General features: G+C 37.5%; 1 protein-coding gene across 2 annotated transcripts in view; it reads left to right on the top strand.

Moving 5' to 3' along the window:
* Positions 1–21860, top strand: part of LOC124212071 (cytochrome P450 4C1-like) — a 38410-nt gene extending 16550 nt beyond the window's left edge. The window contains exons 1-12 of one of the 2 annotated variants that reach the window (XM_046611801.1): positions 18085–18213; positions 18420–18590; positions 19122–19228; positions 19384–19474; positions 19790–19975; positions 20325–20394; positions 20505–20631; positions 20715–20879; positions 20982–21050; positions 21123–21285; positions 21344–21523; positions 21600–21860. In XM_046611801.1, the coding sequence (XP_046467757.1) occupies positions 18168–18213; positions 18420–18590; positions 19122–19228; positions 19384–19474; positions 19790–19975; positions 20325–20394; positions 20505–20631; positions 20715–20879; positions 20982–21050; positions 21123–21285; positions 21344–21523; positions 21600–21757 (1533 nt within the window). In that variant the 5' untranslated portion in view covers positions 18085–18167 and the 3' untranslated portion in view covers positions 21758–21860. Of the gene's footprint in view, positions 1–18084; positions 18214–18419; positions 18591–19121; positions 19229–19383; positions 19475–19789; positions 19976–20324; positions 20395–20504; positions 20632–20714; positions 20880–20981; positions 21051–21122; positions 21286–21343; positions 21524–21599 lie in introns of those variants that run through there. The other variant, XM_046611802.2, reaches the window with a different exon arrangement.
* Positions 21861–23869: the final 2009 nt, after the last annotated feature.

The raw sequence follows: 23869 nt of genomic DNA, 5'->3' as shown, positions 1-23869 counted from the left end.
TGTGCAACAGAAAATGACAGCGATTTGTCAAAAATTGAATATAAATCTTGAATAACCGATTCAAAAAAGGTGTCATATATATATATATATGTATGAGACGCTGTACGGCAAAGGGTTAAATCATGAATTTCGTTAGGTTGTTTATATACAGAATGAATTCCTATTGACTGCACGCTCTGTCGTCTGCTAAAATTTAATGCGCACGCGCTACAATCCGAGAGCAGTGGTTTCCCAGGATAACCAACCCTCGTAAATTTAAATGACGGTTCGCTGCCATGAACGTAACCTCAAAAATGTTCACAGTTGTCGGTGTTGAGCATAACTGCCAGAGATAACTGACAAAATTTTTGAGGTTACGTTTATGATGGTTGGTCAGCCTGGCAAGCAACTGCTCTCGAATTATGGCGCATGCGCATTAAATTTTAGCAGACGACGAAACGTGCAGTAGTTAGGAATTTCCGATGTATATTTATGGCACACAATATCACAGAAGCATTGGTTATGCATCATATTTTCATAGTGCAGCTAAAACGTTGGAGGAATGTAGAAGTTTTATGTGGGAATTTAAGGGTAGCGCTAACCTGAGAGCTATAGAAAATTTTTACAGCGCTTGGTGCTTCAATGCAAGCGAAATAACGGATGGAAAATAATTGAAAAAATAAAATCCGAATACTGGAAATCTCCATTTTATAACAAAAATAGAAAAGTTCAACTATCACAAAAATAACTCCCTTGCGTCTTTGAGTTGGCTGAGATTTGTAAAACTGTTTACAATCCAACATATCGAAAACTTCAGAATCGTCAAAGTATCCTTTAGACTATGACGAAACTGATTTTCGATAAACATAGATTTAGTTTACTTAACCCTTTCAGTCATGCATTTTTCATCTGCACCGATTTCGATGAAAATTGGTATTCGGGGGTTTTCGGGGTCACTGATTACGAATCCAGCATTAGATTTTCAAAATTCAAAATGGCGAATCCAATATGGCGGACGTGAAATTCAAAATACTTATCAATTCTTCTAAAACTTTGTAGTCAGGGGTTTTCAGGGTCGCTGATTACGAATCTGGCATTAGATTTTCAAAGTTCGAAATGGCGGATCCAATATGGCAGACGTGAAATTTCAAACACTTATTAATTCTTCTAAAACTTTGAAGTCAGGGGTCTTCGGGGTCGCTGATTACGAATCTGGCATTAGATTTTCAAAATTCAAAATGGCGGATCCGACATGGTGGACGTCAAGTTTTATATCTTATATCTTTCTGCTCAATATTTTGGCCTGAATTTCGTCATTTGGGGGATTTTGGAATGGCTGATCACGAATTCGAAGTCATAACTTCATAATTTCTAAATCCAAGATGGCAAATGCCATCTTATCTTTCTTTGTCTATATTCGTGTCTCTCCCGCTTAGCCCTACCCGGAACTAACGACGAGGACGTGGAGAGCATCTAGTTCCACTGTTTTGTTTGTTTTATTCTGTTTTCTTGTTTTTTGTTGCTTTTTTCTGTTTTTTGTGTTTTTTTATTGTTTTCTTCTTCTACTTGTTTTTTTTTTCAATATCTCTATTATGACGCACGCATGCACATATATGTATATATCAATGATAATGATAAGGAACCACGAATTTTAATTATCTCAAATTTCATTTCAAATTAACTGAAATATTTATTTCTAATGTATGTTTGAAAGAATATTCCTGGTAAAGTAAGATTTTACGTGATTGAAATTTTTATTGTCACATTGCCCAATTGGATCAACTATAGCGGATCCACCATTTCGAATTTTCAAAATCTGACCTCATATTCGTGATCAGCGACTCAAGAAACCCCTAGATACGTATTTTCAGAGGCCTTTGTTCAATACTAGAGCTCTGAGGTAATTTTTTAAAAGGTGGGACCGTAGCGGTCCCACTATGACTGAAAGGGTTAAAACTTCTTGTTTTTGCAATTGATTGCGTGTTTCAAGATTTTCTGGAACGATTGCATCGAATCATTCAAAAAGACAGGTCGACTGAGAAAATCGTGCATGTTTGGGAACATTGAAAATTTTGCAAAATCATAGTTTTCAAATTCACTAGGTTTTTGGAGCAATCTGCGCCAATGGTAGAGCAGTTTTCTCCGGCAAACTGTTCGAACCTTCGATTCTGAAGGTTCTATTATTCGGTTGTTCACTAGCTTCTCCAGCATAATAATTCCCCACGTTCATTTCACCCCTGGTGATATCCATCCGAGGCATTTTCCGTCTATTTCGCAAAGTTTGCGAATAAATCGGATGAGAGGGAAGGGGGGGGATTGTCGTTTCAGGTTGAAAGAATATAAAACTTTCGTCTTTTCTCTTCTCTTCACCCGTACGAATTCCAACGCTACGGCAGAACGCTGAACTTGCGTATAATCTTCTCGTATCTTTTTTCCCTCGAGGCAACTTTATTAGGCGGGAATTTTTTAAGTTTTCATATTCTCGCGCGTAAATGCACCCCGTTTTTCTCATACTGGTAATCCAGAACCTTATTCCTGAATAATTCTGCCAAATCTTGGTACACACCTTCAAGATCTGCTGCTTTCTTATTCCGCTCACTTCGTTCATCATCCCAGAAAAACAGGGATAAACTCCGGTTATCTTTATTTATTATTTTCCAAATCTGAATTTCGAATAACTGCATGCGTGTAATAAATGAAAACTATATTCAATGGCAAAGAGTAACGAATTTTCGTGATTTTGCGGAATCGAATGACAAAAAAGCGGAAATTCTCCACCTTTTATACATTCTACCGGTCATAGAGTCGAACTTTTAAAATTATGTTACAATTGAATTCCGATCATGCAGCAGAAGCTGCAATAAACTGAAAATGTACAAAGTTGCTGTGTAAATTCACGATACCGAGGTCTTCTTATTAAAATAGCAATCATCACCTTTTTATTTTCGTCATCTTCATTTAATGATCACCAATTTATATTCTGCAATTCTCGAACGTTCAAGCCCTAGATTTATTTCCTCACGATTAAAGTCCAAACTGCGATTCAGAGATGTTTCATCTTACAATCGTGCTTTTTTTCTCCTAAATTTGGAACGTGCCGAAGTTGCTTTTCACGTACTGAATAATTCAAGTAACTCTCAACTACGCGTAATTATAAATGTCCAATAAAAATAATAGCAATGGAATGCGATCCGAGAAAAATTCTGATCGTACTTCAGACCATACAAAGTTGGAAATAAGATCAGATGAGAGCCTTGTTTTCATGCCGCTTGATCGATTGATTTGGCGTAGCTTCCATAACTAGCTGTCTCGTTACTTGGCAGAGTGCTTTTCAACTTTTTCCCACCAGAATTTCTTCCATCAGCTCCTCGACTCAGGTTATTTTATTCCCGTTTCCTCCAAACCGAAGTTATAAGATATATAAGCATCTTCGAGGTTGTACATTATGTATGATTTATCGGTAAGGAACGATCAGCAAAAAACGGCAAAAAGAGACCAGCAGCGAAACAAAAAAAAAGTAAAGAAAGAAAAAAAAGGGAACAAAACTTGCACGAATGTTTATAACTGTTGTAAACTGAAATTAAAGTCGATAAATGAAATATGCCGAGACTCTCGCATACAGTTCGTAAAACTTTTACTCCACGTTTCTTACCTACGTTGTATGTATATGTATATATATATTTGGACTATTCCATCGGTTCTCACTCAGCCATCCAGCCTTAGAAAATAAAAACTGGTTTTTTCTGTGCATTGATAAGCAGTTTGGACTTATTTTTAAATTATTGTTCAGACCGACATGATTACACTCGGTAACATATGACAAAAATTATGAAAATCGTTTGCGATGTATAAATATGTCCAAATTTTCCCTGAAAAAATTCACGTCTCTTAAACAGAATGTTGTGTTTTTATGTTTCGCTGAACCAAAATGTACTTTTTTTTTCGTTAAAATGTTGTGTCCTTCTTTCTACGGCGAGCTTCAAGCTGCACAAGGTTTGTCAAAAATTGATCTAAAAATTGTGCATGCATAAAGTTTTCAGCCTGTTCGTCGGTGAAAAAATCACAAACCAAGAAATCTTAGCCGATCCTCTTGGCGAGATGTTCACTTTTTAATGAGTTTTAAATTATTTTTTCCAAAACGGGGTGCCAACTTCACAGAGGTCTGCATAACCCAGGACCAACTCTATTTCCATATTTTTCATAGACCTAACAATGAAAAAAGTGGTTTATATTGAAAAATAATTGAAAAATTATGGAAATTGAATATCTCGCAAAGAGAATCAGCTGGGATTCCCCGTTTTGCGTTTTTTTTTCACCCGCGAGTCGGCTGAAAACTTTCTGCACGCCCAATTTTTGGATCAATTTTTGTCAAACCTCGAAGCTCACCGTGTTTCATAAGAACTTGTTTTTTCGTAGTGGTATTCGAAAAAGACGAGGGTAAAATAAATTCCCTCTTTCCTTTCGTAATTATTTTTTTTTTTTTTTTTTTTTTTCGCCCTCCTTGCAATCCTCTCGTAATATATTTTGTCGGCTCGATGTGACCAGTTCGCCGGGCTTTGACGGTCGACGTATAAACGTCGGTCCCCTTGCAACCCGTCCAGTAATATATAGGGGTCGATACCCCTGGGATGGCTTGAACGCAGGCGGGTATGGCCGAACTTGTTCGTTATAGCTACAACATACCATTCCATAAGCCACCGATGTACGAAAATTGCCTTTTTAATCTAGATTATTCTGCAAGGGTACAATACACGCCTACCTGCTCTGTTCGGCTCCTCTTCGTGTCGTGTACCTTCATTTCGACCCTGCGCCAACAAAAAACTCTGCCTTAATCAACCTTTTTCAACCCTTGTCGCAGTGACCGTTCGCTAGTCCTGCTAATTTATGACTGCACACTGAATTACCTCCCGGCTCGAGTAACTAGAAATAAGATAAGTTTTACCAAAATCGATGAAAAAAAAAAAATAAAGCTCGTTTACTCTCAATGATGAATAGAAGTTTCATTGATTACACCGCTCGATATAAAAAAAAAAAAAAAATTGTATTTTTGGCTCTGGGTTGAGTTAATTGTTTTTTTATTTTTCATACATCGAAACAACGGATAAACATATAAACTCCTCTTAAAGTTTGCTTTTGTAATCTTGGTAGATATAATAACGATTTAATAATTTCGCTAGAGCAAGTCTACAGAGATTTTGTGCCTGGGATTTGTGTACATGAGTATCATATGTTGAGTGATAATTACTATGTTTCGAAAATGTTTAATTTTGCAGGAGAGTACTATTTCAGAATTGAAGAAAATCTATGATGTCAATGGTATAAACCGGAAAAACATTATTTTTGAATAAAGGTGATCTGAATGCGATATTAAAATTTGTTTAATTCTTATTTACAATAAATATTTGTAAGAATAGGTGATTTTTGTCAAGAAAAGAAATATCGTTGTGGTTCCTACATAAGCAAACTTCATCTAATGAAACTATTATTTCTGTTATTAGTTAAGTAGAAGAAATCAAGATTTGACGTCTAGAACTCAAATTCAAAATTTGTGTTGACCGATGTTATACGTATCGAAGTAATCGAGATTACTTTACAATTGGACATTCCTTTATTCATCAGATGAAAGTTTTTCTATGTTGGGAAAAAAATTACGGCACTTGAAAATAAGCCCGCTAGATGCGCTCGAGTAACTAACTTTGTAGATAGACAGTCACGTCTAGTTTTATGTTCAAGTTTCCACCGTCTTAAGGTGCGTCGAATATGAATGTTTATTCTTGTATTACTCTGTGATGTAAAAGCCATTACTCTTAATATATACCATATCTTTTTCAATAATAATTCTCTGTGAGATTAATTCTAACTTTCTAAGATTCTGTAATCCAATTTGAAAATTAAACTGATTAAAATGTTGCATAATTTTGTGAAGAATATACCATTGGAAGTAGAAGTAACGCTGAAATAAAGCCTTGTTTTCGAAAAATAAAATTTTCTCTAATCATTCTGTAGTTTTTTTACTGCGTTTTGAACAGTATTTGATTTTCATGAACTTGTGTTTTCACATTCTCTGCCCCATAATAAAATATCCCAAATACACAGAATTGTTCCGAGTTCATCGGGAAATGTTAGAAAAATTTAGAAAAAACTATCGATTGCATTTATTCGGGGAAAAAACTTTCACGTATTTATTTCGAAACGCTGCAATACTGCAAAAACATCGTTATGATGATAATTCTATATTGCAATTGTAGTAGAAACATTGCAGACTAATTGCCGACTATAATATAGACATGAAATTCTTGCTGTGCGATGTTGCAAAATCGCTAAAAATTCTACAATGTTTTCGAAATATCTATTTCAGAGGTTACGAAGTTACGTTGCCGTAACGTTTCCGAAACATATTAATCCTTGCAAATTCACATTGTTGCAATATAGCTGCAACGTTACGAAATGCTTCTGGAGTATATCAATCCTCGTAGAGCAACGTTTGCTGCAATGTTTCTGGAATATTGAACGCTATGCGAAGAAATGCAGAAAGGGTTGAGAATCTGGAACTGTGAATCGACAGGAGAAGAGTGGGCTGGCGAAGATGGCCTCTAAACATCCTTTGGTGTTCGGAACGACCATACTTGGTACACGCGTCGAGGGACCAGAGGGTTAAAACACCCCTCGGTGAGTTTGGTCTGAGTGCAGGAGTGAAATATCGCCCTCTGGGAGGAGACCCGAGAAACGGAGGATCCTGCAAGATCCAAGACCATGTCAACCGCCTGCGACGAAAGCCTTTAAAATTGTAACGACTGGTTTATTGGAGTAACCAAGAACGTGCAGGAAATCATTGCAGAAGCTTCTTGGTTTAAAGTTTAGAAACTACCACGCCTGGGTCTCGTGTTGAAATTCAATTTCCTTTTTTTCCGTTTCTCCTTTTTCTTCCTTCTTTTTTTTATCATTCATGTGCATACCCCACACAGCGACGTAGGTGCGAGCGCACCTAATTGTTCAAAGGTTTTTTTTAATGGGGAAAAATAGAGGCAAAGGCAATGCTTACTGAGGTGCGTAAGCAAAGGACGCCGTACGGCGCGACGTTCTTCAATGTGTACATATTTTTTCTTCTCTCCGCATTGCGTGCCGCCATAAGACTTTGAAAATCACCGAGTATGTTTCGCCCGTGTTTCAAAGTACCTACTCCTCTTCGTTTTTTTTTTTTTCTTTCTTCCGTTTTCTTTCAATCTTTGATGTTTTGATTCTTGGAATACCGACGACGGCACAACGCAGAGACAATTATTCACCAGCTTGGGAAATTCCAGAGCGATAGTTCTAGGATTTATCACTGAAACTTGAAGTATTCTTCACGTCACAGCGGAGCTTCAAAGTACCCGTGTATAAAGTCGCGGATTCAAGAGGATCTCGTTTAACGATTCGACTTACCAAGTAAAAATACAGTCTTAACGTCTCCGCGAGATCAGCGTGTGTTTTCCATGAATGAAAACTCTTTCATTTCACATCGCGGTGTTTTTGCAATTATCATACACTGTTTGTTCAAAATCAGTATAGAGAGTGTCGATAATGAGTGTGACCGAATTTTACAAAATCTAGTGAAGGAAAAACAAAAATATAGCTTATGGTTCTGGTGGCAGAATCGTGAGTGAATATTCGATAGGATTTTAGCCCGTTGTCCAAGGGAAAGTGAGGGGCTTTAGGTAAAGTTTGCGTCGATCGAGATATTCAACGTCATAGTCAAGAACGTCGTGCATTTCGCTTTACACAAGCGGCGAAGCGTCGCCTTCTGTTTCATACGCGCATAATTTATCGAGGATTTTGAATAAATTATTGTGAAAAAATATTATATCCATGCAAAACTATGCAGAGTGTTGAAAAATAGAGAAGTGAGTTGAGAATTCGGTGAGCTTTAAAGACGCAAGCTTGCGAACAGCTGTAAAACGGAATGAGGATTTTACCACAAGCCGATCCGAAGGGCGGATGAACGGCTGAACGGCTAAACTATAAAGCGAGTTAGGGAAATTAGCAACAAATTGTGGGCCATCATACCGGTTGGGAAATATGGTGGCGGCCTGGTTGTTGGAGAAATGTGTCTCGGTGGAGCAGTAGGTTCCCGGTGAATGTGACACGTCGTGCTTTCAAGTCTGCACCTAAGGCAGCTCGCATACTAATAAGCTTGTCAGTGGCTGAATGCCCGGCTTTAGGTTAGGCATAATGGCGAGTCCGTTACAAGGGACACGTTTGGTTGAAGGTAAGTAGGGATTGAAAAAAGAAGAAGAAAGGTGGAGGATAGAGGCGACAAACGTAGCTTTCACTAAGCCGTCTTACAGGGTGCGTGTAACGATTCAAATATCCGCGCCTCAAATCAACACAAATATTAGAAATGAAATTGACTCTACGTGTCCGTCACATGGTCTCCGTTTTTGTAATTGTTCACCTTTTTTCTAGGAGACGGGCTCTCTCACTGATAAACTATTATAAGAGCACAATTTGCCGAATTTTGCTTGTTGTAAATGTCGTCTATATTGTGAACAATTTTAAGTTTGATAATAATTCCATAATACTTTTCTCACAAAAAATATTTAAACGAAGACATAGGTTGAATAATCACTCAATTAGTATGAAATTCTATGTTAAACCCGTTGATGTATCTTCGAAAAGGAAATAACTAATTTACGATTTCAAGGGACGTGTCACCATTAATAATAACGACTGATTTACGGTACTGGTAACAAAAAGATGAGTGATTATTAGTGAAACCATTCGCACATTTATAACGACAAAACTTTGTCGAAACATATAAAATTTATTGTCAGAGAGTGCTAACAATTCAAATTGAGGAGAGACAATTTACGTGGAATAAATTAAGAAATACGATTTATTAATACAATTTTTAACGAAAGAGAGACGATTTACACTTACAATTTTACTTTATGCACCTTTCGACCGGTAATTTGTGTAATGTACGAAGCTAATGATTGAGTGGATGAATGAATGAACAAATAATATGTTTTTCGGCTATTGCTATAAATTTATACAACAAAAGTATCAGGAATCTTTACAATTCTCACATTCTATAAGATAAAATATGTTTTTTCTAATTTATTTTTTGAATATTTAAACATACATTTACAAGGTTGGACCTTAGATTAGACGTTAGATTATCATGTTGCGAAAATATTTCAACAGCGTAGCATCGCGGGATTATAAATATTTTTTAAGATGTATCATGCCACGTATGTCGTGCTGCACTTTCAAAATTTCAGATCATTGACACTGGTGTGTTGAGTTCAGGTTTTTTAGGACTTGCATTATTTATGTTACAGTAGTTTGACCCCTAAATGTCAATCAGAAATGCTTAATAATACTGCAGTTGTAAAGTACAAAGTACTTTTTGCATACGCAGACGGGGAACTTGTCTTACGATGATATACCAGAGTGGTTTAAAATTTGGTATGGTTCTTCTTTATCCTGGAATAGAACAAAGTACGAATAGGATTTTTGATACGAAGTTTGAGCTCATGTCAGTCATATCCAACGATTTTTAAATTCACCATATTGTTATCATTAAGTTTCTCATCGCCATTTGAAATGTTTGATTTTTCGAATTAGGATAGGCATTGCAGGCCCAAATCACGTATCCTTCGTGCCATTTCGTTTATTTTACACTTTTTGAAAATATGAATGCCAGAATTCAAGTAGATTTGTTTCATCATTCATCGTGAGAAGTAATCATTACAAGCAAAATCAAAAATGCAGAGTGCCAACGTTTTGAGAAACCCGAGAATCAGGGTTCAATGTTCTAAAAATCACATAATTACTTCAAAAATCGATTTCCGTGTATACCAAAATTGAAAAATTCTCCGAATCTAATAACATCGAACAAATCTCGTGGCCAGGCTGCCTTATTCCTTCGAGTCCAATCCAGTTTGCAATACACCTTGAGTGGGCAGCTTGTGCAGAAACACCACTGGGAGCCAATATCGGGACAGAAATGTTAAGGTCAGGGTATTTATGCCATGTACGTGGCTTGCCGACCGTCAGAAACAACTCCCGTTGGTCGATCGTCTGGCAAAAGGTCTGCAGCACTGACCGTTTTGGTTGGTACCTAGTGACTTATATTACTCCATAGTTACGGTACCAAACGATTTACGAGTCCTTCACCCAAGACGATTTTTTGCAAGAACAAACGTATCTCGATCAGTCTAGTGATCAAAGTAATCAGAAAAATGTTTGATCCGTTTCCAAACTGTGTCATTTGTCACGAACAATCACCTCTTTGCTTCCATTCAATCGCTTCAGCTTGAAAGTTCGGTCGATCTCTGAAGACTCCTGAAGTGACTTTTCACTATTTGTAGATATTTTGATGTTTCTGATTTTACGGAATAGTTATTTTTCTGGCACGGTTTGGTGACGACTAATTCTGATTCAAGATTGCGCAAAACAGGATTTCTTCTGTCAATCACCGATGGAATGAAGACGCTTATGTCAGCATCTGAAGTCAACTGGCAACTACAGCACATTTCCGGTATTACAGTAAGCTTTCCGAAAAATCTTCTTCGCAGTCTTGACTTCAGACTGTTAGTTTGAAGCCTTCGCTTTGAAACATCTCGTGAGCCAAAGCGAACGGTAAGAGGGTCTGTAGCTTACTTCCGGATTCAAAGACGGTATAATGAATAGAGGCTGAAGATAACTTTCTCCGATAAGGAGCGTCACGGTAGTTGTCCGCTTGCAGCCTGCGAGAGATCGTTGCGATAAAATGTAACCCCAGGTTTCGGTATAGCAGACTGAGCAAAGCTCTTCCTAAAGCTCAGCGCAGGCTTGACGTCGACTTCTTAAGATAGGTACTCAACCTTGCAAGCTCCACAGGTGGAAGTGCGTCTCATTTTCACGTAACATTATGACGACCATGCGAAGTATCGAAGGTTTGTCAACGTGATCTGGACATGTGATTATAGTTGGATTTTATGGCAGATCGACTTCGAGATGTGGTTCGGAGATCTTTACAACATATTGCTGAAAGTCTGAGCGTGGACCAAACGGCTCTGAGCATGAATACATCATATCGCGTTCCGAAGTAGCGGTTGTAATAATTATACCTGAATTTATTAGGGGGTTGAAAGTTCCGGACACGTGCAGTGGCGCGAGCTTTGCTGGGCTTGCGTAACTAAATCCACGCGCTGAACACACAAGCGCAGCACACGAATACCGACATTTCGATAATTATCGCTGGCTAACGAGATGTTGCTGAAAAGCGTACTATTACATCTGCAGGGTAAAGGAACAACGGGCAGAAAAACAAAGGCCTGAAGCTATAAAGAGGGCTAATAGCCGAGGCTAGTGCTTCACCCCTTCGTCGTTTCTCATTCCCCGCTTTTCTGTGTGTGTATGTGTGAAATAACGTGTGTACATGCAAGGGAGAGCATCGCATGCTGATTACTGGATAGCAAGTCGGTGTATCTTGTAATCTTAAAGGGCTGGCGTGAACGGGGAATTGGTCACGTGGCTTCCTACTTAATCATTAGGAGCCATTAAGCCTCGGAGAAAATTAAGTACAACGCACAACGCGATGTGATCTTTAGCTCTACCAGTTGGCAAATCGCCTCTGAAACACTGGCTAATGCCACCGCAAGTTAAACATTCACACTTTTTCACACCGTGGGGGAAAAATATTCGGTAAAAGTTTTCGATCGATAAAATACACGACCCTAATGACCCTGACTTGGAGTTTATTCACCCACCACGATACCCTTAACTTTTTACTTTTCGTTACCTTTGGTGAAAAAAAAAAAAAAAAAAAAACACATTTTGCACCTCGAAAATCAAACTCTCGCGATGATCTCGGAGACGGCTGGATGAAAAAATTTGAAACTCGCAGGATTTTACAATGAAATGATGGGCATGAAAAATTACCATGTCCCGTTTAATTTCAACTTCCAGTTCTATCGGAAATGAACCGATTCTCAATGTTCAACCGACAAATCCATACTTTTCCTTTTTTATCAATTTTTCCAATCAAAAATGAACAATCATGTTTTTTGAAGTTTGTTTATTGATTTTGAAAAAAATGTATCGTCTGTCCGCCAATCGATTTATCCGACAAACTCCCGCGGTGATCTCGGAAACGGCTTGAAAAATTATCTAAAACTTACAGAATTCTACAAAGAAATGATGAAAATAAGAAATGGCCACGTCCCGTTTAATTTCAACTTCCGGTTCTACTGAAAATTAATCGATTTTTAACATTTTACCGGTAAAGGTATACTATTTTCTCCTTGTTACTTTCTCTCAGTAAACGATTATGTTGTACCCAGTGTATGTGTTTATTTTTAAAAAATGTATGAATTTTTTGCCTTCCAGAATTTTTTTTCCAATTTTTTTCTTCGAAACTTTTTCACTTGGCTTTTAAGTCATATCAGTTTCAGATTTTTGATTCGGCCGTTTTTGAGATCATCGTGGTATTGAAAAGTATCGCAAAAAAACTGTTTTTCTGGCTTGATTTTGGTGAATCCTTATTTCTCTGCCCGGAATTTGAACTCTGATAAAACACCACCGATTGATTATTGTAACGTAATGTAATTTTTGATTAAAATTTGGCAATGAATACACAATTCAAGAATATTAAGTACTGGTGCCTGAAATAATAATGATGCAATGGAGATTGCACACTGAGAAAAATTTCATTTGTTATAGTAACTAGAAAAATTCAGTAAAACAGATATCGTTAAAAAAAATGGGTGCGTGTACTTATGTACGCGCGTGAGAAGTTATACTTCTTTGGCATCATTAAAAAATACACAACATGTCAAAATCTTCTGTCACACAATGATAAAGAAAAGAAGTATGTAATAAAAAACAATAAAACAAATAACAGATGTCTTACATTATATTTAAATAATCTATTAAATTTTTGTCACGAACTTTTTATTAAATGTTCTATTAAATTTATTTCTTTATTTTGTGAATATTAAAAAACCAATAATAAATATTCAACATTGATAATTTAATAATATTTAGTATTAATTATATTAAATAATGATATTTTAATTTATATAAATAAATAATACATACGGATAACCAACCTCAATTATATTGGAGCACTTGAAAAAGTATTTTAGCACAATTTTTTCACTAATATTCACAAATTTTTCGAGACTTAATGAATTCGGTTGAGTGGGCAACTTCATCCTGTTAATTTTGTGTTACAGTGATGCGCGCGCATCTTGTTTCGAGACTCAATGAATTCGGTTGAGTGGGCAACTTCATCCTGTTAATTTTGTGTTACAATTTTGTGTTACAGTGATGCGCGCGCATCTTGAAATTGAATTCGGTTGAGTGGGCAACTTCATCCTGTTAATTTTGTGTTACAATTTTGTGTTACAGTGATGCGCGCGCATCTTGAAATTGAATTCGGTTGAGTGGGCAACTTCATCCTGTTAATTTTGTGTTACAATTTTGTGTTACAGTGATGCGCGCGCATCTTGAAATTTCACTCTCATCAGTTTTTCATAACGCGCCTAAAGAAGTATAACTTCAAAAAACTGTTTGAATATTGTTGGAATAACAGAAAACGAGGCACGCGTAACCCTTTTGCGCTATTGTCGATTCTTTTTTGGTAATCGCAACGCAAAATCAGTTTGTTCGGTTTACTCTACTTTTTTAGTTAAATAAGGCTTCAACATCAATTTAATATTGCGCAAGCATTAAATTTTCGCAACAATTGCGAGAAAATATAGTGACAATGATCATAATCAGAAAGAATAGTAACGGATACTAGACTTTCTGGTAACAGCTAGAAAACTAATTTTCATTTTGTACCTAGAACTATATTTTTGGATTGTGGTAAAAAACAAAAATAGTTAAGGACTGAGCGGTAACCGGAAATAAAAATTTCTCTCAGTGTATTTATGGTTAAAATCAAGTTCTAGAAATATAGAAAGGACGACACGCGGTTCTCGGATAATAGATTCGTTAACTCGATTTCCGAACTAATTACCCAGCGAAGAATCGAGGAAAGAAAGCCAGCTCAAATCAATTAATTACGGGCTTGCCGTTCAACTCAGTTCTTCATATAAGCCATTGAAACAAGCGTTTTCATTTGTTATCTTCACTCCATCGGACATGGCGTGAATTGCATTGGTAAGTAGCTTGTGATTTTTGCAGATCGCGTCAATTCCAACCGCTTAGCGGTCATAAAACCCCGATGCCTCGAGCAGAATTGCCAGATGCCGCTTCAAGACAGTCTGAACTTTATATACCGCGTTGAATCTTAGTGTTAGTGTCGAAGCGTGCTGGATTTACTCAGAGCCGTATAATCCTCGGGACGCACCATCATGCCGAGTCCTATTTACGTATATCGGTCATTCCATGCGAAATCAGCCAATCTCAGCCCTCGTATCATTTATAATTGCGTTCGGACTTTTTTTTAAGGTAATAGTAGCTGATCCGAGGCTATGAATTTATTGTTGATTTTTTTTTGTACCAAATCACGATCCAGTTACCAAATATTCAAACATCCTTGATGTTCAATTTTTTCAAAAATTTTAACAAACCTTATTTACTATTTCACTCATTTTATGGTCGGTTTCATGGTGGGTTTTTTTTTCAGTAATTCAATCAATTTGAAAATTATTGATCCGTGGTGATCAATGTTTAACGTTTCGATAATATAAAAAAAATTTTGTAACATTTTTTACTCTTTGAAAGCACGTTGATATCAGACCGAAGGTGAAATTAATTTTTTAGAGGTATTCTTAGAAATTTTGAGAGGAGATAACCTGATTTAGATTCTAATCGATGAAAATTACCAGAGCATTTGAAAAATTGAAAAATAATTAAATTAATGAAAAAGTTGATTGCATGGTGATTAAAATAGGTAATACAATCACTGTACACTTTTTGGACATTTATTAAAGTATGAATAATTAAAAAAGAACCTATGAAACTCGAGAGTAGTGCAAACTGGAAAAAAAGAAAAGAAAAGTAACAAATAAATTGGGGGGTTTTCATACTACTGCTAGTGTATAAAAATTTTCTAGAAAAATTGAAAATCATGATTACTAAAATTGGTTGATTTTGCATGGAACACCCCATATACAATTCTGAAACTCCTTCTGGTAGCCAGTTGTAATGACTCATCTATGCTGTCGGTCCATCAATTTCAGGCTGACAGTATACATTACTTAGTAATTACGAAGTATCGTTTGCTTTCTAAATCGCAATGCTAATGGCATATTGCCCCAAAAGTTCCGAAGGCTCGTGGTTTAGAATACGAAATATTCGGTGATATCGGATTCGAGAATTACAGGATTTCACAAAATCTCCTAAAAATTTTACAGATCGTTGAAAATTTCATCAGACTTCAGAGATTTCGAACGATTTTATATCTAGTTGAAAACATTTCGCAGGATAATTGAGCGATATCAGAAGATGTTACGAAATATCAAATGATTTTACAGCACTTCACAAGCTATTGAAAACGTCTCGAAGATTTCGCAGAATTTCTGAGATTTCAGAAACCTTTACGAACTTTTATGACATTTCAAGACTTTTGCAAATTTCAAATATGTGAAGTTTTTACAAGATTGTACAAAATTCCTCAAGACGTCCAAAAATATTTCATGAGGTTTTAAGGCCAGTATTCTGGTCTGGAAATTTGGAAAAATCGATTTTTTTAAATTTACTGTTCAAGAATATTTTGGCCCCGAAGCCAACGTCGAATTTCCAACAGTTAAAAAGTTATGAGCACTTGAGTAAAACAATGCATAGTGTGAACCTCAATAGTACCTCAATAATTAATGGTGAGAAAAATATTCGTTAAATCTTCCATAGACAGCAACGTCAAAACCGAGGTCAAAACTTCAAACGCGCTTATTTCGAAACTACTTTTTTCAACCTGGTTGGCATCAAATCTTGAGTTCTATTCAATCGATTGACTTCAAATTTGGTACGACCTTCATCACATATCCCTCTATAGCCCAAACTTCGAGTATTGCGAAATTGTTATTGCGACTGTTGGAAGAAAAAAAAAAAAAAATTCAAAACATTGAAAAAATGATGGCAAAAAAATCAACTTTGCCTTGAGTCATCACTAAGAAAAATTATCTTCACAGTATAATCAATGTTGTGCCATTACGTAAAATCTCATTATTATTGAGATTTATGATCGGCGTAATCATAGAATCAACTATTCATTGCAATTCGTGTGGCGGAAATTTGACGTATTCAAAGTGTTTTTATTCAAAGATTCGTTTAGAATAACGTCATCGATGTTTCCGTTGTCACAAGCTTCAACACAGCCTAAGCTCGGGTGAATTCATTCTATTGATCCATCTAATAATTTGACATCTTTTTTGACTAGATTGACAGTAATATGATTAAAAATTATATCACCATCATCCGATACAAATTTTGCAAATTTCAATGCATCTGGTAAAGTGCACATATTTTTTGCAAAGGGAGATTTTAAGAAAATATTTCCATAATGAAAATAGTTTGACAGTTACGTTCACTGAAATAATAATTTTCGAAAAATCCCTACCTAAAATGAAAACGTCTGTCCTTTTAAGACAAGCTACTTTATTTTTATTTATTTTTAATATTCTACGATTGATTAGAAAAAATAGGATTCAATCAACTAAATGTCTTATGGACAGTCTTGTCATTAGTCAGTAACATTGCCATAGCACATACATTTTTATCTCTCTGTAAATCAAATGGATTGATATATATAAATGAAAGTTTTATTTTAACCATTTGGAATTAATTTTGCATATTATACACCAATTTGCATATAATTGTTATTTTCATTTCTTTACTTTTCGTAATTTGTGGCATCCTTTGAAATCTGTCAAAACTCCAACCCTCTGCCGAAAGAATATCACACTTACGTACGAACGCTTTTCGTCAACCTTGAAATTCTCCAATATGTTTTACATAATCGTGTGACAATGCATGCTTAAATTTTTTCCACAGTTTTTCTACTTAAACTGGTGAGAAATGTATCAGTCTCACGAAACATTAGCAAAATATTTTTCGTCAATTGAATCGAGATTAAATGAGACGTGTCTTTTTTAGGAGGGGATTCAATTTTCTTCCAGGTGACGAAAACCACTTAGTACCTAATAAACTTACGATACTTACGCATAATGACAGAAAAATAACTTGAAAAGATTGAACTACTAATTGACTTCGAAAATAAATCAATCCTAACTCATTTGTACACACATGCTGATTATCAGTTATTTTTACAGTCAATGAGAATAAGGAATAATTTTTGCTTAATGGAACAGTTCACAATTTCTTCACATTATGAATCGTTTTCTTTGCTTCACCGTTTCATGATGACATATTATATGCAAATGTATATGACATAAGAGCAACGACAAATGAATGACTAAAATTCTCGCAGAATATCTACGGTAGAGGTTGTAATTTTAATTCGTAGCTTTTATAATCCTCTAGGATTTTTTTAAGATCCATTTGACCCATTTACTGAAGGCAGTTTCAACCGACGCCAATTAGAAATGCTTGGGCTTGGGATGACTATCGTGCAATTTATCAGCCATATATGCCGACTGAAAGAGTGTCGAAATATCAGCATCATGCAATATCAGTAGCATTGCAATTCCGAAATGGTAATCACCTTTCACCGTACAAATAACTTTCAACATATTTCTGATCTAGTACAAACACGTGGACGTTCCGAGAGGCGGTTTAATGTGGTCAGTACATTAATTATACCCAATGAAAATCGTAATGTCGAAGAGAATGACATTCAATCCATATTTAAATTGTCCATAAATGAATGCCAACTGGGTATCTGAGACTTTCGATTTTACGGTTCACGAATTATGTCAACGAAAGTCGAAATGGAACGCAAAATCAAACCGTACGCGTACGTGAGGAAGAAAACGTCCCTACGGCGCGACGTCTCATTCGTTGAATCAATTGAAATTGACCTTGTATGTGTCCTGCCCCATCTCGCATTCATCGATTATTGGTGAAGGAATAGATAAATGGAGGGGTTTATCAGGGAGGAGGAGAGGGGTGGGGGGGGGGAGTAATAGGTTTATATTCAAGAAATGTGACTGCGCTGGCCGTTCGAATGAAGTTTGATTGTTGCAGCTGCTCACGGCTGATCGTTAAAAAAAAGATAATCTACGTCTATTGTAGAGGGACGAATTCTTTTACAAATGTGGTTCAATACAGAGCTGATAGCCTCGCTGCCAGGGCAATGGGGTGAGTTTTATCAACGTGGCTCAATCTTTACCGGTCTTTGCTCCTCATACTTTGTGTGTAGAAACGTTTGGCACGTATCGAAGAACAAATGAGATTAATTCGGTTCTGGTATTTGCTGGAGATACGCAATTCCAAAATTATTATCCAGTGACTTTGAAACCGTTACTTCGAATTTGCTATTTCAGCAACGCTTTCTACTCTTACAGGTATTTCGACCGTCACTGTCGGACTTCTGATTGCGACGTGGTTTTTGGCGGATGGATTTCGGGAATGGTGTCACAAGGAGTGGAGATTTTTGCGAAGTGCTGTACTGATTCCTGGACCACCGGCCCTTCCGCTGATTGGAAACGCGCTGAAATTTGCCTGCAATGGGGATGGTAGTACAATCGAAGACGTGTTTATGATCACATTGACTTTTTTTTAACGTTGTATGATTGTCATGTAGGTTAATTCATAATACGAACCGATGGCGAGTTTTAAAAATTATCCACAGTATAGAGGTAGAATATAGAAATAAAATAGTCTAGAAAAAAAATGGGGGCAACATTTTTGTGCTATTTTTATCAGGTGACATATTTTTACTGGCCATATTTTACGTATACAATGGGTGAAGGCATAAATCAATTCCATCAATAAGCACGTAACGCATACCACATTTTTAATTGCGTAAATGGTTTCATAATGAAAGTGAGAAAAGAAAATTAAGACTTGACCTTCTGAAGTCAACTGCCTTCCGAATAATCAATTTATTATTTATAATAGTACGTTGAGATCGCGGTCTTATTTTAACTAACCTGTCTCCATCTCAGTACGAATAAAGTTAACAGGAGGAGACCGGACCCGGACTTTGGATGCACATCGTCACGTATTATTTTTATATTACACACATTTATTTAACTTATTTTTAGAATTGCTGAACCGGATAATTGAAGTATCCCGGCCTTACGACAATCCATTTCGGGTTTGGATGGGACCGAAACTTGTTGTGGTCGTGAAGAATCCTCGAGATGTTGAAGTGAGTACTGCACCAACCTCTGCAAATGCCAAATATCACATTTCACGTATCCATCCAGTCATGAGCGACTATGATTGTTTTTGATTTCGATTTTTGATGATCTTTAAAAGAAGTATATCGGGCGTTCTCCTGAGCTAACACACAGGTTTATTTAGGTAGTCATGAACAGCAAAATTACATCTCACAAACCATACGAGTACCGTTTCTTGGCTTCTTATTTGGGTCCCGGAATCGTCACTGAGTCAGGTACGTTTTACGATCAACATGTTCACTAGTTATCTCTCACTTTTCAGTCACATGTAGAAACATAGCAGCGATCCGACTTTGCAAAATTTAATAGTTTACCACAGTAACAGTTTAACACAGGCTACTATGAACTTAGTTTCCGATACTGCTACAATGTGCCTGTAATATTTCAACTGCTGCAGTATTCTGATTTTCTTATAGCGTAGGAATCAAACTTCAATATATCTACAATAGCGATGTAGGAATATTGCAGCGATGCTGCTGCAATAGTATTGAGTACTGTGTTAGTCAAGCTCAACATGTTTGGTTTCTTAGGTTCCATCCACAGAGCACATCGCAAAGTCATAATGCCGTTGGTGAGCGGGAAGTCTTTGAATGCATACATAGACTGCTTTGATCGGCAAAGTCGACGGTGCGTCGAGTGCTTGGCGGGCAAAGTGGGCGAAGGGGAATTCGACGTAATGCACTACATGGACGATTGCACCTTGGATATGGTTTTAGGTGAACTAATGAACTTTCTATAACTTTAAGCTAAATAACTTATTCGTCACAGAGCACCGAATATTTAAAGCAAGAACAAGCTCTTGTTTGTGTTGGGAATGCGCTAAAGCAAGAGAGCGCCCAATCCCTTGACCTAAATTATTCAATTCCCTCGGAACTACAGTAAAGGTTCAGACTTCATGTACGAAGAATTCGAATGTGTTAATACCGGTATAGGAATAACTGATTACTCATACTCGGTCACATAACTATTAGAATAATCCACAATTCGGACACCTCATTTCCAACGAAGGTTACAGAAACAACAAGTCAAGTCGAGCAACCTAACCAGCTAATCATTTCATTTCAGAAACTGTCATGGGAACTCCTGGCACAGCTCAACATGGCGGATACAAAGGCCTCATAAATTGTTGTGCGACGTGCGTTCACTATTAAAACAATTTTTATCTTGGGCATGTTGCACTTTAACTTTCTGCTGGTCAGTTGAGACACAGGGGTTCAGATCTTGTAATCGAGTTCAATTTTGCAGAGCAATTGCGCTAGCTCACGAGAGGACGATGAAGGTCTGGCTGTATCCGGATTGGCTTTACACCCGCACGACTTCCGGGCGACAGTTCGCCAGTGCTATGGGAGTTTTGCAGAAATTCGCGGCGACTGTGAGTGCGGGTCAATGACTTTGGGAATCCAAAAAGAAAGGAGGTACCCACGCAAATCCGTGATTGCATTGATTGATTTTCAGCTTGTGGCTCGAAAGAAGAACGTACGCCACGAGCCCAAGATTGATAATGATGGTTCAGACAAACTGCGAACAGCCGTTCTGGATCAGTTGATTGCTCACAATGATGAAACAGATGAAATGGACGACACTCGCCTCAGAGACGCGATATCAAACATCTGGATGCCGGTAATTTGATTAACAAGTCGAGAATTTGACAATATTTGTCATCAAGTTTCGTTCCCTTCTAATCAAGCACCAGACTAAGCGAAAATATGAATCCATTTTCAGGCACAAGATCCAACGGCTCTTTCCTGCTCGTTTTTGTTCATGATGTTGGGAATGCACCCAGAAGTTCAGGTTCACATTGTCACCGTCCCTCGTAGATAAGTCTGAGTGAGACTTCTCGTTTACTTGGTTTTTTTCCCTCAGGACAAGGTGCGAGCAGAAGTAAACGAAATTGTTGGGAACGAAGATATGACGATGGAAAAAATATCTAGATTGACGTACTTGGAATCAGTGATCAAGGAAACTATCCGTCTATTTCCCGTTGGCCCCGTTATACTGCGCGAATCAACGGCTGACTTTGAATTTGGTGAGTACGAACGTCATCCCGTCTCAGCAATTATGATCACGGAATCGATCTATTGCAGAGACTTGCAGTGTCCCAAAGGGTTGCACCCTGGCAGTTATACTCTACGAGATTCACCGCGACCCGAAGTATTGGACGGATCCAGAAAAGTTCAACCCTGACAGATTTACACCAGAAAACTCGGCCAACAGACATCCCTATGCTTTCATACCTTTCAGCGGTGGTATGAGAGGTTGCGTTGGTGGGTCACAGAGACTTGCATTGCGTAGATAATGCGATATTCCGCGCATTAATTCCTTGTTGTCTTTCACCTCTAGGGCGACAGTATGCAATGGTATTGGTGAAAACTTTAGCTGCTCGAATCGTTCAAAAGTACAAAATTGGCTGTGATGGATCCCTGGACACACTGCGACTCAAGGCCGGCGTGTCTATCAGGTCTATCGATGGGTACCGAGTTTCGATCACAAGAGCTTGATCCTGCCTGGTTGCAGTTAGCGTCTTGCGTAATGTAAACAATTAAAATGGTGATATTTTAATATATGCGATATAACATGTGAATATATTTTATCTCCGAACTACGGCAGCGAATGCTTCAGTTTACATTCTATATATTATGGTATAGTATATAGTATGGTATGAAGAATGGTCTCGTCGTTGGAATCGTTGTTTGCAGCTCCACGAGACTTACTTTGGAAGTGGTTGAGACTAATGGCATATAGTTTCGGTAGCTTCAAGGTTTTACTCAGCCTCAGTACGGGAAATTAACATATCATTTCAAAGTAGGTGATTATTCTGCAATCGACAACGCACTCTCTCGGGACGATTGAATTGATTCGCTATCCTTGCGTGATTTGGCCAACATGCTTGCATTATTTGATGATAAGTTGCGATTTCTCATCCTCTCCGACATGATCGAAGAATAACTTGGTTCTCAAGGACATACGTTTCTTGGTACAATCAAGAGTCGCACAATGCTATCGTTAAAAAGAAACATAGGCCTTCACGATTTACAACGGGTTAAAATATAGGATTTTAGAAGGCTCACATTACAGGTCAAAACCCTTTCCGTGGGCGACTACAGTGAATTCATCGAAGCAACGGGAAGTGCTATCAAATCAAACATTAAGAAGTATGGACCTTCATTTAATAGTAAGAAAAAGGATAATGGATTTGCGGCCTCTATCGTACTGCATCATCAACGTGTAGAAGACGGTCAGTGTAACGTTGACCTACTTGCCTCCAGCTTTAGTCGATGTCATTCATCAGGCCAAGGTCGGTCATAATTCCTTACCTCGTCAAATCATGTGATTTTTGGTACAGTAGCAGCAACTAAGACTGATGTTGCTAATGATTTGAAGCCGCTTGATCCAACCAGCGATCCAAGCCTCGATGAACAACATCATTAGGTATTCAGTCATTGCGCAGTATTTTTAGCTTTACCACTTTTGATTACAATGCGTAAGTCGCTTCAGGCAGGATAGTTACTAATCTTTGAAGCGGGTGATAGGTGAAATAGTGAGAGTAAAATTATAGACCCTTATCCCAACTTAATGTTGCTGTTGGGATATTTGATAAGACTATGATTGATAAAGTTTGGTGACATCTTATGAAACCAACTATTAATGGGTGGCATGGATTCCTGCCAAAACGATCTATCGTAATTAATCTTTCGATATGTAAAAGTATTATTTCTCATGGCGACAGTGCACCAGAGCACCATGACAGGATTAGCGAGTGGTGCTGTACGAACAGCCTGAAATTGAACCTTAAAAAGTGTCAGAGTATATGTTTCTCAAAATCCAGAAACGGGCTCCTATCGGAATACAACATTTGGGGTCACAAATTGATCCGCGTGACTACTATTAAGGATTTGGATATTGCGTTTCACAATGCGTTGACCTTCGCCCTACATATAGGTGTGATAGTTGATGAGGCAATGAGTCGTTACATTTTATTACAAGATCCTCATCCGACTTTAAGTCATCCAAAACAATCACGATGCTCTACTCAGACCCCCTTCAAAGATTTCATATCGCATCACAGGCCTCCAATAGATTTCACGGGATTTCGAAAGTTTTCCCGAAATTGAAGGGAATTTAAAAGATTTCAAAGAATTTCGAGGGATTTCAAAAGATTTAACGAGATTTCTTCATATATTTCCGGCAGTTTCATAATATGCCAATAAATTTCTTCAGGTTTCGGGGAATTTCAGCAATTCCCAATGATTTCAGGGGATTTTACGAGTGCTTTGGTCGCATAGCCTGCTTGTAATAGCGGCGGATGAAACACATTGAATTAGCTCCACCTGGAAAATAAGATTTCCCAGCGGCTGAGCAGTCGGAGAGTGGATAGCATGCAGTTGGTTCAAGGAAAGGGGAAAGCATTGCCAATATCCTGTTTTTTTCCCGGTGAATCGGAATTAAATATTTGCCATGGCGGCGAGGCGATGGATTTTCCCAGCGGAGCGAGGCTTTTTCCTCTTCGCCTGGATTTGTTTTTTGTTTTTCAATTTCTCCTCCTCGATCGTCGTTGACGTCCAACGCGGTTGAATCTATTCCGCCTGCAACTCTTATTTACCCGCGAATAA

The sequence above is a fragment of the Neodiprion pinetum genome, chromosome 2 (genome assembly GCF_021155775.2).
Source record: "Neodiprion pinetum isolate iyNeoPine1 chromosome 2, iyNeoPine1.2, whole genome shotgun sequence".
Taxonomy (NCBI): domain Eukaryota; kingdom Metazoa; phylum Arthropoda; class Insecta; order Hymenoptera; family Diprionidae; genus Neodiprion; species Neodiprion pinetum.
Note: the sequence above shows the minus strand (reverse complement) of the source record. Positions and strands in the feature narration are given on the sequence as shown.